Source organism: Vicia villosa, unplaced genomic scaffold (genome assembly GCF_029867415.1).
Source record: "Vicia villosa cultivar HV-30 ecotype Madison, WI unplaced genomic scaffold, Vvil1.0 ctg.001062F_1_1, whole genome shotgun sequence".
Lineage (NCBI taxonomy): Eukaryota > Viridiplantae > Streptophyta > Magnoliopsida > Fabales > Fabaceae > Vicia > Vicia villosa.
In genome coordinates this window covers 91,641-107,043 of record NW_026705467.1, presented here as the reverse complement: position 1 = coordinate 107,043, position 15,403 = coordinate 91,641, and the positions used below count along the sequence as shown (strand labels likewise).

At 34.0% G+C, this 15,403-nt stretch overlaps 1 protein-coding gene across 1 annotated transcript; it reads right to left on the bottom strand.

Annotated features, from left to right (window-relative positions):
* Positions 1-13,635: 13,635 nt before the first annotated feature.
* Positions 13,636-14,759, bottom strand: LOC131633003 (AT-hook motif nuclear-localized protein 28-like). The gene has a single exon (XM_058903704.1). The coding sequence runs from the start codon at positions 14,602-14,604 to the stop codon at positions 13,828-13,830; it is 777 nt and encodes a 258-aa protein (XP_058759687.1). The 5' UTR covers positions 14,605-14,759; the 3' UTR covers positions 13,636-13,827.
* Between the last annotated feature and the right edge of the window lie 644 nt (positions 14,760-15,403).

Sequence of the window (15,403 nt, the reverse complement as noted above, 5' to 3'; positions counted from 1 at the left end):
GAATGTTTCAGAAGTCTGGGGGTCAAGCTTCCAGAATGTTCATCTGATTGGAACTTTCAGAATGTCCGGGGTTCGAGCTTCCGGAATGTATATCTGATTGGAATGTTTCAAAAGTCTAGGGGTCAAGCTTCCAGAATGTTCATCTGATTAGGATTGATTTGTTGATGGTATTTTTCTGACTAGTTGGCCAACCTGAAAGGCAAAGTTAGTTCTATGTGATGTTGTGAATGCAAATGCAATCTTTTCAAGGATCTTTAAGAATTTAGTTAGCAACATTAGAAAATGATTAGGTCGCGTCTTTGTCTGAAGAATTCTGAATTTTGTCTTTGAACGTCTTTCTTTGAGAATCAAGCTCACCATATCGAGTGGGTCATCGCCTCTGGTTCAGGATACCTCTGAATTTGAAAGTATATGGCTAGAGGAAAATAAATCCTCTTGCCCCTTGATAGGTGCTGAGCCTTTGAATTGGAAGGTATGTGGCCAGAGGAAAATAAATCCTCTTGCCCCTTGATAGGAATTTAGTCCTTGATAAAAGTACCTGAAATCGTGCGCCCTAAATTCCTAAGATCCTTGAAAGGGTTAGTTAACATGCTATGTTATGATGTTATGATGTCATGATGTTATGCGAGTGCAATGCATTAAGCACAACGTAAGATAGTAAGGGCAAACAAGTCTTTTAGCAAAACCTGCAAGGAAAACAAAGGTTAGTAGCAAAAACAAACAAGTCACACAAGTGCCCTTAGGTTTATAGGCTTGCATGAAGTTCGTAGGTAAGTACCCTCCCCACTGAAGTTTAGTTGGTCCAACCTGTCCTATATAAAGATCAGGTTCTAGGGAGCTCATATCATTGACCTTTCTCGAAGGCGCTTATCTCAGTTCGGCAATCGAATCACCAACCGAGAAGGGCCTGAAAGTCCAGTCCATATGAGTGTAGCTTTGAGTATCAACCAACTTCAGTCGGAACCAAAGCCAGCTATCTCGCTACTTTCTAATAGGCCAAAGTCAAGTTCGACTAAGGTTCTAAGGGCAAATTAGTGCTTAATGACACCACGCGGCAGCCAAGCATTTCCTCAAGTCGAATCCCAAGGAACACTAGGACAAACCTATATGTCACACTAACGATGGCCATCAGATCAACCACATCAGTATACGCTGTGCAGTCTCCTTGATCTCATGCCATTTACCTAAGATACTCAGATCCGGGTTAGGATCTTTCACACAGCAAAATAACCAAAACAACCCTGCAAAAATAAAGCAAACAAAGCAAACAATAGAAAACATTTTAAGTGAATCCTAAACTTTTAAGGTAACCCCTCTTTTTAATCGAAAGTCCCCAGCAGATTCGCCAGTTCTGTAATACGGTGAACTGACTTTATTTGAAAATGTCGCGGTTAAGCAAGAGTCGCCACCGACTTTTATTTTATCCAAAATTATCAGAAAGGCTAAAAGAACAGGAAAACCTTTTTAAAAAGAAACTGAGTACGGGGGGTAATTTATGCAAAGGGAAGGTGTAAGACACCCTTTGCATCCATGGTTTTCCATGGGGTCTTAATTGCTTTGCTCTTTTGAAAGAAATGTAGAAGAAGTGAATACGGACTTTAGCTCGTAAATGAGCGTAGCCTTATTGAAGGTTTATGAAAAAAATGTAGAAAAAGATTTTAGCCAGAGCAAGGCAATTAGGAGCAATTACCTTAATAATGTAGAAAAACAAGTCTTTTAGCCTTTCAGGGGGTGAAAGAGTCTATCCATGCCATGAGAGGGCGGGAAGTCTTTCGTTTGGATGTTTGCGGGTCATCGAGTTATCGTTCGCCATAAGACTGTCCCATGCCATAGATAGGCAGGTATTCTAAGGGAAGGATCAGAATAGCCTTTCATTTAGGCAACCAGGGGAAACCTCAGCCTTTCGTAGGCAACTTCCGAGGGACGAGATCATAATTAGTGTATCGAAGGTATCATCATTAGGGACTTATGATCTTTGCATTAATCGAGGCAACATGGCTGAGGTATCCTCGTATTCGAGGGACATGGCTATTCTGCAAAAAACACAAGGCAACAAGGCAACAGGCAACAAGAGGGGTTACCAAAAAGTGTGCGTGGGTGCAACAATCACGTGATTCAATTCAGAAATTATCTTATAATTAGTTATTCTAAGTTGGTTAAAAGGCTTGCACTCCCTAGGATTACTAACCATACAATAATATGGGGAAGGGGAAAAAAACCCAGCGGATTCATAGTGCAATAGGGTTTGGCATAAGTAATAATTAGGCAGAAAAATAAAAGAGATTAAAGTTTAGAGTTACCGACTATTTGAGCTTTGGCGGTTGGCAAACCCTGAAAAGGTGGGAAAAATAGAAACCAAAAGGGTAAGTGCATTATCAATTCAATGGCAGATATGGTTAACCCTAATTTAATAAAAAATGGCAAAAAGAAACTAAACAAATATGGAAAAGACTTAGCTTTGATTTGATCTGATATGGTGTGTAGTCGGAGGCAAAATCCTGTTGCTAACCCTGAAAAAGTTTGACAAAGGCAAAGGCAGAAAAATGTGAGTGTAGGCGGAGTTCACTCTATTCGAAGGCAAACCCTAATTTTAAATAAATAACAAATATTTAAATAAGAATTAAATCAGGACTTAGCTTCGTAATAGGCGTGGCGCACAGTCGGGAGGTATCTGAAGATTGCCCTGAAAAGAATGCACAAAGAAATATTTTTTCAGTGTATCGCATGATCTTTGTAAACCCTGATTAGAGTACGAATTGACTAAGTTTAATATAATAAAAGGAAATCGACTTAATTAATTGTTGGTTTTCAACCTAATTAATTAAATCGGTGAAAATAAGGTTTCGAATGAAATATCTAACATTAATGTTTATTTTTAATCAATTAATAATAATAAAAAAGATTAAACAAAATGGTTTAAAAAAACAAATTTTAAAAATAAATAAATAAATATTTTATTTATTATGATAATTTTATGAAAAGAATTTTAAGAATAATTTAAAAGAGAAAATATAATCAAAAGAAATTTTTAAACCCATATAAATAATATAAATAAAAACGAAATGTTATGTAAAAAAGAAAAAGAATCAGAAAACCTAGCTTGGTTTCCATGTGGTGAAGGGTTGAAGATCCATGGTGAGGCATCGTATCTAGGCTCTTGGATCTGGCGCGCTGAAGATCTTGGGGAGATCTAAGGCTGTAACGCGAAGGTATATTGTGGTCTCTCATGGGTGAGGAGCATATGATCCTGTAGTTAAATTCAATTAAAAAGAACATGTCAGGATGGTGGATCGAACCCGCGATGCTAGTGTCGTCAACCAAAATCACCATCCATTCCATCCACCTTCGCTTGTTGACATTTATATGCACCGAAAATAATAAAAAAATAAAAAGAGACTCCCTGATTCCCAGAATTCAAATAGTCAATGCGTGGACCCCTGAGACCTGTTGACTACCCAATAGCGAATGGATAGAGGAAAACGAAATATTGACTGGCGAATCACGCTTTCCAGAAACGCCACGCCATCTGTTGACCGGCCCAGTGGAATTCAAACCGCCGCCTGCGGTTGTTTCGGCCTTCTTCTCCGACGAAGGGGTTTTGCGAACCTGCACAAAATCAAGCAAACGAAAGACCGAAAGATCCAGATCCACTAAATCGGACCTTGCGATTCCGATGGTGACCTTAGTTTGTCGTAACAAGGATGTCATACGAAGAAACATAACTCCGAAGCCCTAGCCATGGTGACTTCCGATTTGGGCGTCAAAACTCATAAGAAATTATTCAGAACACTCCCAAACATTGATATGAACATGAACCAATGCATCAAATTCGTTTATTTGGCATAACATGAAGGTTTGAGATTTAAAACTTCTTACCAAAGATGCAGATCCGGTGAGGTGGTTCTGGGCGATGATTATCCTGCCTATGGACTTGTTCTGATTGCTGGCAACACCAGGAGAGTGAATAGGATCTTGAATTCGATTGAAAGCACCTGGAAAATAGATTTTGGCTTTGCCCTAAACTTGCCAAACTTTGAGACTTTGGTTAGGGTTTCTTGAGCAATTTTTCGTCCTCCTCTCAATGCCAACAGGTTGTATACTTATAGGTGAACATATTAGGGCAACAATTTTGGATTGAATCTCATTGAATCAATGATTGGTAATTTGATTGAAATTTGATTTTAATCTTTCTAAATCAAGTCCAATCTCAATCTTCCTTTTACCCAATCTTCTTGCACGAAATTCAATCATATTTAGGTATATTGGGTGATTGAAATCAAGTGGAAAATAGATCCAAAACAAATCCTTTCATATTTTTTTCATTTATTTGATTTAAGTTATATTTTAAATGAATAAAATTCAATATAAAATCAATTAAATATCAAAAACTCGTGGATTTTGGATTAGATCTCTTTGATAACTTGAGGATCAAGATTGAATCAAAATAGATTGGGCCCCTTTGCAAGAAAAATCATTTTGGAGCCTTTTGTTTCACATTTTTCTTCTCAAAATCGTCCACCTTTGAAAAGGCATATCTCCCTCAATTTTTAGGGTATGGATGAGTTTTAGGACTTTTTGGAAACCTCAAGATGTCCTCTACAAGCCACTTTGGAACATATTTTTCATTTGGAGATTTTATCTTGATGATATGCCCTTTGACAAAAAACTGCTTTTGGTTGACTTTTGAAAAGGACCTATAATCTTTTGATCCATATCTCTCAAATGAAACATTTTTAAACTTGGCATGTGAGAGACAAAATTGTAGAGAATTCAATTTCCTTCAAAATGAGCTTTGGATGGAAAATTTCTGATGTTCCATGTGGGAGTTATGGCTGGTCAAAGTTCAGTTGACTTTCTCCTATGAAAACCCTAATTTAGAAACTTTTGGAATTGTTGATTTCTGATCTTTCCTTGATGAACCATGATCAGTTCTTGATCAAATGGTGAATGATACTTCAATATAAGGATGTTGACAAAAAATTAGGAGTTTTGACTGTATTTTGACCACAGTTGACTTTTAGGTCAAACCAGTCGACTGTTGACTTTCTGAGCAATTGAGGGATCAATCTTTTGTATTGAGACCTGAAATTTGTCATGGAGGTAGTGTGGAGTATCATAGACCATATGGGATGCCTTGGAGCTTTTGATCCATTGATTTCTTCTCAGAACAACAAAACCTTAATTCTTTGAACTTTGTTTAGGAGAGGGTGTCTTTGAACATTGTACCTTGATTTGAGTTTGAATAAGAGAAATAGCATGGCCAAATTTTGGGGTATGAAAATGCAAAACATCTAATCGGAAGGTGCACTCACAATATTTACACGACATCAATTCATCTGATTTGTACTAGGGATGTTTACACGATATCCAACTTATCTGATATCTTTGCAGAGGAATCATAATTAAATCACACACCAATTTAAATCTCATAATAAACTTCATATTATAATTAAAAGCACCAACTTGTAAGTCTTCTTCAAATGCTTATCACACCAAAATATAAACATACGAGAGCATACATTGTCTCTCAGAAAATCTCAACATAAAACAAAGAAATTGCTCCCCAGTGTTACATATCAGAGCATAACCAAAACTGTGAGTGCAAACCTCAAATAGTTTATTTTGAGTGATGTCAAAATTAGTTCTTTAGAAATAGAATGTATTGGACGGTATCTTCTTAGTCTAGGGAGAGTTCTTGCATGAAAAGGTTTCAATAATCATCCCAAACTTATTCATATGCATGTGGATTCATTTCACAAGTCATCAACACGTTTGTGGGTGAAAATGCATGTCAAAGGTCAATGCATAGCTTTTGGAGGGTGACCTCCACTAAGCAAGAAATTGAAAATCTTTTGAAAAATGCTACAGGTGCCTATAGTATACGACGCATAGCATGTCAGAGGTCAACGCTTGTTGTGCATTTTACCTCCAAACCTCGATGCCTTGTAGAGGTCGACACATAGGGTCCTGGAGGTCGACGCATGCTTTGCCATTTTACCTCCAGACCTCGCTTCCTTGTAGAGTTCGATGCACAATGTTCGTAGAGGTCGACGCATAGGGTCCTAGAGGTCGACACATCGTTTCTCTTTGGACAATTTTGTGCACGAATTTTGTGCACGAATTTGCTATGAATTGTTGAAGTATAAGGTCAGAACTGGATTGGAGACTCTGAAAGCTGCTCATGAGTCCAAGATGGATAATGTTGTTTTTTGCAAATTGTGGAAAGTCTTTAAGAAGGATTTTCAGACTGATTTTCTGAAAATCCAGAAGAGATGCTTGGCTGAAAGTACTGGATCTTCTGGCTACTTTTTGGAGTTAGATGATGGTAAGTACTATCATCCCATCAGAAACTGGAAATCTCTTGAGGAGAAGGAATTTGTTGATGAGCTTGAAGATTTTCATCCTTTGGTTCTGGTTGTGTGGAAGCCTCAAATCCATGTTCTGACTGGAGATTTTATGTTCTTATTCAACTGGTTAAGGGAGAATCCCTCTGCTAAGGCACCGGATATGGTATATCCAGAAGTTGAATACCCATCAGAACCTGTTGCTCCTTCACCTCCAAAGAACTTGGCTGAAATTCTTCCGGCTCTAGAGAACTCAGATTCTGAAATCCCCTCTCCTGTATATGCTGAAGATGCTTCTGAAGTAGAAGCTGATGCTGAGAAACAAGCCATAGAGAATCATCCTACTATGCAACCTCCTCTTAAGGAAAATCAAGATGATGTTCTTATGGTCGATGCTGCTGTTGAGATTCCTACTGTTCTGGACAATAGCTTTGATGCTTCTTCTGTTGGACCTTCTGTTCTGATGAACTCCATGAAGGTCTTCAACAGAATCAAGCTGATCTTGCTTCTCGTCTGGATAAGCATGAGGAAACTCACGATGAGTTCAGGACTTTTATGAAGACGCAGACTGAAAGCACTGCTGAGATTCAAAACTTTCTGGCCAAGATAGTTTCTAAACTAGGCTAGTCGTAGTGTGTCTTGGTCTTAGATGTCTTCTTGTTTCTTGCATCTGTTTCTTGCATCTGCTTCTATCCATTTTGTATTCTTCTGATATATTTTGTTAATCAATGAAATATTATCTTCTTCACTCTATGTTGTTTTATCATATGAATCTCTTTAATGCTTTTTGATGTTATGACAAAAAGGGGGAGAAACATGATAATTGATTTGATTTATTATATCAGTTGCTGGGATTAACTCTCATCATTCCTAACATTATTTGCAAGTTCTATGTCTTTGAGATTTTTTTGCAGGATTGAAGATACTCTAAAAAAGCTCAACATAAGAAGCAAATACATGAGGAAAGGCAATTCTCTAAAGAAGTATGTTCTTGAAAAATTGAAGCAAGCTTAATGCTGTGAAGCTTCAAGATCAGAAGCAAGAAGAAGAATGTTCTGATAGTCATTCGTAGAATGCTCTGATGTTCTCAGTTGAGAATACGCTCTGATAACATTTTCTTCATCTTATGTGCTCTGATAAATGCTATTCATTAAAGAATGCTCTGATACATGATAGTTATCAAGAATGCTCTGACACATTCACGATATGCTCTGATACATTCATGTTCTGATATTTTTTGTCTAGTATGTTTTGAAACATTTCAGGATGTAAAGATGCTCTGATGATGCTCTGATACATTCAAGAATGTTCTGATTCAATCAAGCATGCTATGACAACTAAGAAGAAATTCAAAGCTCTGAGGCTGTCCTATAGAAGCAAGAAGCAGAAGCTCTGAATTTTCTGAAGTTCTAGGCAAAGTGAAAGTCTCTGCTGAAATAAAAAATACTCAGGGAAGTCTTTTATTTATAAATTCTTCTAGTATTTATTTCAGGGGGAGATTGTTAATCTCAGGGGGAGACATATTCACACACTCTGATTATATGCTTATGCTATATCTGTGAAATTGTCTTTTGTCATCTGATACTCTGATTGCAAATTCATATCAATTATATATGTTTTTATCATCATCAAAAAGGGGGAGATTGTTAGAACAAGATTTATTCTGATCAATATTCTTGTTTTGATGATAACAATGTATATGAATTTTGTATAAGACAATGTGGTACTCTAATCCTATGCATTTTCCATTTCAGGAAATATATAAGGAGTATGCACAATTCAGCGCTAAGAAGCAGTGACTCGGAAGGTTCAGGATTGCAACATCAGAACATTCTCTCGCAAGACATCAGAAGATGGTCAAGCAGAATCAGAACATGGTCTATGAAGCATCAGAAGAACTTGAGATCAGAAGCAGAAGCACTGAAGTTCTTATGGTATCACGCTAAAGCACTTCAAAGTCAGAAGACAAGAAGATGCTCTGCACCAAGCTATAACTCTGATTCTGATTATTCAAACGTTGTATTCACAAAATCTGAGATCAGAAGTTAGTACTAGATGACAGGCTACGAAGTCTAATCTCTGACTGACAAAAGGAACGTTAGAAGCTACAAAATGCAAAGTCAGTAAAAGCAGAGAAAAGCATGGCTCGAGGTAGTTGACAAAACAGTGAAAACATTAAATGCAAAGCTGTCCAGTCACGCAACGCATTAAATGCAGTTCAACGGTCATCTTCTCAAAATGCCTATAAATATGAAGTTCTTATCAGAAGCAATTACGAATAACTCTTGCAAGAATACCAAAACGCTGCTGAAATCAAAACATACGAACTTCATCTTCATCCTCACTTCACTTGTAATATCTTAGTGAGAATTAAGCTTAGAACTTAAGAGAAATATCACAGTTGTGATTATAGCTTTCTAAGAAGCATTTGAATACTCTTGTAAACATTTATTTTACATTGATTTGTAAAAGGTTCCTAGAGTGATCAGTGAGATCAGTAGACTCTAGAAGACTTAGAAGTTTCTAAGTGTTGATTTCCTAGAGTGATCAAGGTGTGATCAGTATACTCTAGAAGACTTAGAGTGTTTCTAAGTGGATAACCATTGTAATCAAGATTGATTAGTGGATTAAATCCTCAGTTGAGGTAAATCACTCTAAGGGGGTGGACTGGAGTAGTTTCGTTAACAACGAACCAGGATAAAAATATTGTGTTCATTGTTTTTATCTTAAGAGTTTTTAAAGTCACACTTATTTAAACCCCCCATTTCTAAGTGTTTTTCTATCCTTCAACAACAACATATCTTAAACAACATAAACAACTTTTATCAACAACAACACACCTTAAACATAAACAACTTTTATTAACAACAACAACACATCAAATCATAAAATACTCCACGAACATACCTGTCTCAGAATGGCATCCACAATGAAAGGAGGATGAAGTTGAAGTGAGAGCGGAAAACTTGTGTTTAATTTGAATGGATGTCTTTTACACAAGTTTGCAACTTTTACTTTAGCTTTGTCTTCCTTATATTTTTTTCTTCATAGCATTACAAACTATTTGTGAACCACTTCTTAGTTTATATTATCCTACAAACAACATGAAAAAAGCTATATTATACATGTCAATAAAGTTTACTTCTTAGGTTATACATTTACTCATCTTAAGTTAAAAAGATTTGAAAACATAAACTATTGAACCATGAAAGAAGCTATATTATATATTGTGAAAACTAACCTCTAACGTAACCATTTCATAAGTTTTGATGCAACAAAGGTAATCATTCGAAGAAGACGAGTTCGCTGCATGTTTGTGAAGAAAGGTTGTCGAAATATTAATAGATATTAGGATATATGAGACAGGCGCGTGAAAGATATGTTACAGTTTTATCTTGAAAAAGAACTGTTATATACTGAAGCGAGACAACTTTGCTTATATATATTCATATAACTAAACCAACACATATTAGTTAAACTACCCCAATCACTGTAATATTAATAATTATTTACAACAAAATTATTAATTTGTTTTTTATTATTAATTTGAATTATAATAAAATAAAAATAAAATAGAAAACTAATTCAACCGAGGCAATGGCAGATTCAAACAGTTGAATTCTACTAGGACTATGGTCGATAACAAAATCCATAGAAGTGTCCTGAGCCACAGAGCCGTAGTGAACCGTTGTTAAAAAATTATGTGTATGTTTTGTTTGGCTTTTGGAAAGGTCAAAAGCAATTTTAGAGGTGTAGAATTGATTTTGAGTGATTTTAAGATGTTTGGTTAGACAAAAGTAGAATTGATTCTGTCTCCAGAATTGATTCTACTTGAAGCTAGAATTTGTAACTTCTGCCTCCAGAATTGATTCGGGATGATTTTTACTCTATAATTTATTATTCAATTCACTTTTACATAAATGTATCCAAACATAAATCAATTATGTTAAACTCAATTATGATAAAATCAATTCTAGTAAACTCAATTATGTTATAATCAATTCTGCCTACCGTCAATCCAAACACATCCTATACCGTTCTCTTTGATTTATGAACCGAACCGCAATTTATCAAATAGTTCAATAACTGAACTGAACCGAACCGTTAACAGAATCAAAATTTACCAAACCGAATCACTATTAACCAACTATATTTATATTTATGAAAAGGTATTATTTGATTATGTTAGAACTTTGATTTACTGATATATTTTTTAAATTAACTTTTTAACATTAAAGTTATTTAAAATATTTAAAGTTAATTTTATAAAAAATAAATTTTTCAATAGTAATAATAATAAATTAAAATTAATATAAAGGAAACATGAATTTTATTGTTCCTCCATTTGCATTTGTTGAAGCTCCCAATGAAATTTACAAGGAAGTAGATATTGTATCCAATAGCTATGAAAGTAAAAAGGCTAATCAAAATTAAGGTTAAGCAATCTTCTGCCACCACTAGGGCTGATAGTGACAATCAAATGGTTGAGCGCTCTTCAGATGGTCATAATGATATTGATCATAGTGTTAGCAGTTCAGTTTTAGTAGATGCACCTTAGAAAAATTCAAATCGATTAATTTGTTTAGAAAATTAATGTATATAAAAACAATATTACGTCATAAATATTTTATTTTGTATGATTTTTAATTTTTTAAATAAATTTATGATTTTAATTTCAAACGATTTTAAAAGTTGAAAATAATTTTTTATTAAAAAATTCAAAAAAAAATTTGTAACGGATTTTATTCACCATAATAAGTGGTTTTTTTAAAAGATAGTTATTAGTAATAATTTAGTACAATTCAATTAAAAATCAGTTTACCAAATAAAATATTTTGTTCATTTCAGTTCTGAACAAATTTAAACGGTTTGGTTCGATTCCTATAATATTTTATTGTGGTTTGGTTTTATACAATATGATTTTTTTTAGTGAACTATACCATAAACAATTTTAACTAAGACTTAAAAAAAAAACTTTTTCAAATAAAATATTTTTAAATACTTCTTATATATTAAATATTGAAAAATAACATCAAAAAACCGAAACCGAAAATAAAAATATTGACCATTCTTTTATGTATACCCAGAATCTGAGTCTCAGCATTATTGAAGAAGATGTTGTAATAATGCATAAAAGAGACAAAAGAAAGTACAAAAGAAAAGAGATAGAAAGTGAGATAGGGAAACAGAAGAGAACACATATTACAAGATGGTAAGTGGATAGAAGCAACGTATCAAAAAGATGATGTAAGTAATAGAACCAACCCTAGACACGTGGTCCACTTTTCCATATCAAGAAAGCTTAGTCACATTATCATCAATCAACTAACCAGACAAGTATGGCATGTTGTTAGTCACCTCACCATTATCTTCTTCCAATCCAATAATAATACTATCTCATCAGGTCTTCTGCTACACTGCAAAGCAAAGCATCAGTGTGTACAGATATTCTCCACTCCCAATCTCTTCAGACCGAAGTAATTCCATTTTTTAAAGAATCAACCTAAACCCCACTATGGAGTTTAATTTGGAAACCCTAGTTGTCCAAATTTAGTAAGGTTCATTTTGGTTGTACTAAAAGGAAAAGTTCATTGTAGTCGTTTAAGGTAGGATATTCATTATATTTTTTTTATATTTCAAACTTTTTCTAAAATCACTTTCAATATATTAAGTATTACTAGTATATTAGATTTCTGCCTTTCAAAAGAAGTATTATATTGATTTTGTTTGCTAAGGAAAAGTATAATATTAGATTTCGTTAAAAGAATTACTTATAATAGATTGAGTATAAAATAAATTAATCTCATCACTTATTTTAAACACCAAAATACATAACAAGGAGCGATTTCAATAGATAACCAAGAGGGAGGTGAGATAACTCAGCTGACTATTGTTAATTGAATTAGAGAGTGCAAACTGTTGATTTAAGATTCAACTCCTAATAGTAGTAAGAACTATAATTATATTACTACTATGATGAACAATGTTATACTGGTCCTATTTATAAGAAAAAATTCTTTTTTTAATACATTGAATGAATAATATATCTAGACAGTATGTTGTTCAGATACATTATTTATTCAATGTATCTAAAAAGAGAATCTTTTCTTATAAATGAGACCAGAGGAGTATTAAAAAAAAAAAATTAGATTAAGGAGGTTCGATATAGTAGTAAGAACTATAATTATATTACTACTATGATATGAACAGTGTTATATTAAAAAATTAAAAAAAAAATTTAGATGATATTAAAATTGTGTGATTAACCAACTTTATATTTTCATTAACCAATATTTTATATAAACCAATATTTTATAGTACTTCAATACCAACTTTGTTTTATTATTAAAAATTATATTTAATATTTTGACGTTTATTAACCAACCTCATCATTTTATTAACTAATATTTTATTTTTTATTAACCAATTTTCTTTTATTACTATTTTTTTAATATCTAATCATTTATTAACAAAACTACAAATTATATTAATCAATTTTTTTATACTAAATTAACAAATTTTATGTTATTACTATTTATGTTACTATTCTCAGTCAAAATTTTCGATAAAAACTCAAACATTACAAATTTTTTAATAAAAACTAATGAAATTTATCATTTTTTACCAAGATTTTCAAATTTTCAATAATCACGCAATAATTATAAATCGATAACTTTTGGCAATAATATAACAGTAAAAACAAACAACAGATGGGGTACACGTATAATTGAAATCCTCCCTCTTTGCCAAGACTGATTGGCCTCTTTGTCAAGCCGGAAAGTAATCTCTTTATGCACCCTTAAAAGCTTGAGTAATATCATAATTCATAGCTTTAATTTTTGACAAAAAGCTCAAATATTTTCGCTCACATTTATGCAATTTTACCACACATCCATCATTTTAAAACTGACTTTAAATAGTTAATTAAGTAATACTCACTATATATGTTTGGGTCATGCTAACATGTGCCCTAAGGGCACATGTTATGGATACTATAATTAGAAAAAACTAAATGTAATTAAATGCAATAAAGTCATATTTTAAAGTTTTAATACATTGAATGCGCGCATTCCAAAATTTTTTTTTTATAAATATCTAATTATCTTGTGCCCTTGGGGCACATGTTAGCTTTTCCCTATATGTTTAATGTGCACCAAAGTAGTAGTATTTCTTAAGAAATTTGGCATGGACATTATTATATGGTTATTGAGACAGAAAATCATTTCGAACTTCGCTTTCTTCTCAGTTAAGTGCAACAACAAAGTAAAAAAGCAAAAATTCAATTACAAACTCAAAAAATTAAATAAAATTAGAAAATAAACTCTCCATCAAAGTAGTAGTAATTAACAACTAATTTACTATTCAATACAAAACTACAAAAACACTGTTAATACAAAACCATCACAACTAAAACCAAATATCACCCATAATAAATATCCAAAAATAGCTAAAAAAAAAAAAGAAAAAGATTATTCATCGGAATTCAGAAAAGCGTTCTCGGCGTTGGAGCCCAAATCACATCAGAAGGAAGTTGACAGCTATACATACAGTTCTCACCACCGGACAACGGTGGCGACTTCTCATCACAACCGCCGGAAACTGAATTATTCCTAACATCCTCTTCCAAAGGCAACCTATGATAAGTAGGGTTATTAAACGAAGCAGCAATCACAAACACCGTACCAGCAGCCAGCAACCTCCCAACGACAAACCCTCCAATAATCTGACCCTGAGGTCCAGCAAGGGAGATCGAGAATTCTTTATGGATCGGCGGCGAGGATGGCGAAGATTCTGATGGGACGAAGAAGGTGGCGGATATGGAGAGGATATTAAAACGGCCGTGAAAAATAACGGTGGTGCCTGGAGGAGCTGAAGGTTGACGGAGTGTAACGTTAGCGACGGTGCCTGAACCGGTTAATATGCATAACCCGGTTTTTCTTCTGTTACTGAACCGGGATATTGCTTCTACTATATCACTACCTCCTGGGATTTCGAGAATGTGTGGGCTCATCGCGGGCTCGGGCTCGTGAGTAATTATGAGTGGGGCTTTGGGCTTGTTCTTGGAGCCAGGTGGACGGCCTCTGGGCCTACGGCCAATCTCAATAGTAGCACCGTCGCTGCCTCCGCTTATTGCGGAGAAAGGTTTGTGGGGTGTTAATGTGGCGGGCCCACCGCTGCCTCGGCTTTCATCGTCTTCTGAGGTTTGGCATTCACGAGAGGTTTGAAAAAGGTTGTGTTGTTGTTGAAAGTTTGAGAACATCTTTTTCTATCTTTTGTTATGTTCTTTTTCTTTGTAGTTGTTTGTGAGTTTGTGATATGTGAATAGAAGAGGATTCTATTCTAAAGAGGAAATGGAAGTAAGAGAAGAGGATTTTATTAGGGAGAGATGTTTGAAAGATAGGATTAGATAGAGAAAAAGAGAAGGAGGTGGGTGAACTTGGAATCCAAGTAAAGACTAAATGGCGCCGCTGGCTGGCTGGTTGGAGCAGTGTGGGGTCCTTTGCTGACAGATATGACATACGATGGGATGTATAGAGGGAAAATTGGAAGTCATTGAAATTATTTTATATATATATATATATATATATATATATATTTTGAATTTAGCCATGGAATTTGAATAGTTTTAGTTATTTAATCATATGACTTAAAGTGTAATTATCAGGCATATGATTAAATAACTAAAACCATTCAAATTCCATGGCTAAATTCGTCTTTTTATAAATAAAGCCACCATATTCATTTGACATTAAATGCTGTTGGATGTGTCACACATTCATTGGTAGACTTCATTTTTATTTTTTTTGTTTTTCCTATTTTTAATTGTTATTATATATTATTATATTATTAATAGATAATATTATAGGTGTATTATTCATGTGTCATTTATTACGGACATTTATAACTCAACAATATTTTATTTTATAGTTATTTTTATTATTTTTATATTGAACCAAATTAACATGTAATGATTTCCTACTTAGGGAACTGTTCTTTGGAATATGCAACAGAAGAAGATGAACAACCAAAACAACAACTACACAACTTCCGATAAGCCC

Bases quoted from the DNA above. Each gene is read 5' to 3' on its own strand.
- LOC131633003 (XM_058903704.1), bottom strand. From the start codon at position 14,604: ATGTTCTCAAACTTTCAACAACAACACAACCTTTTTCAAACCTCTCGT.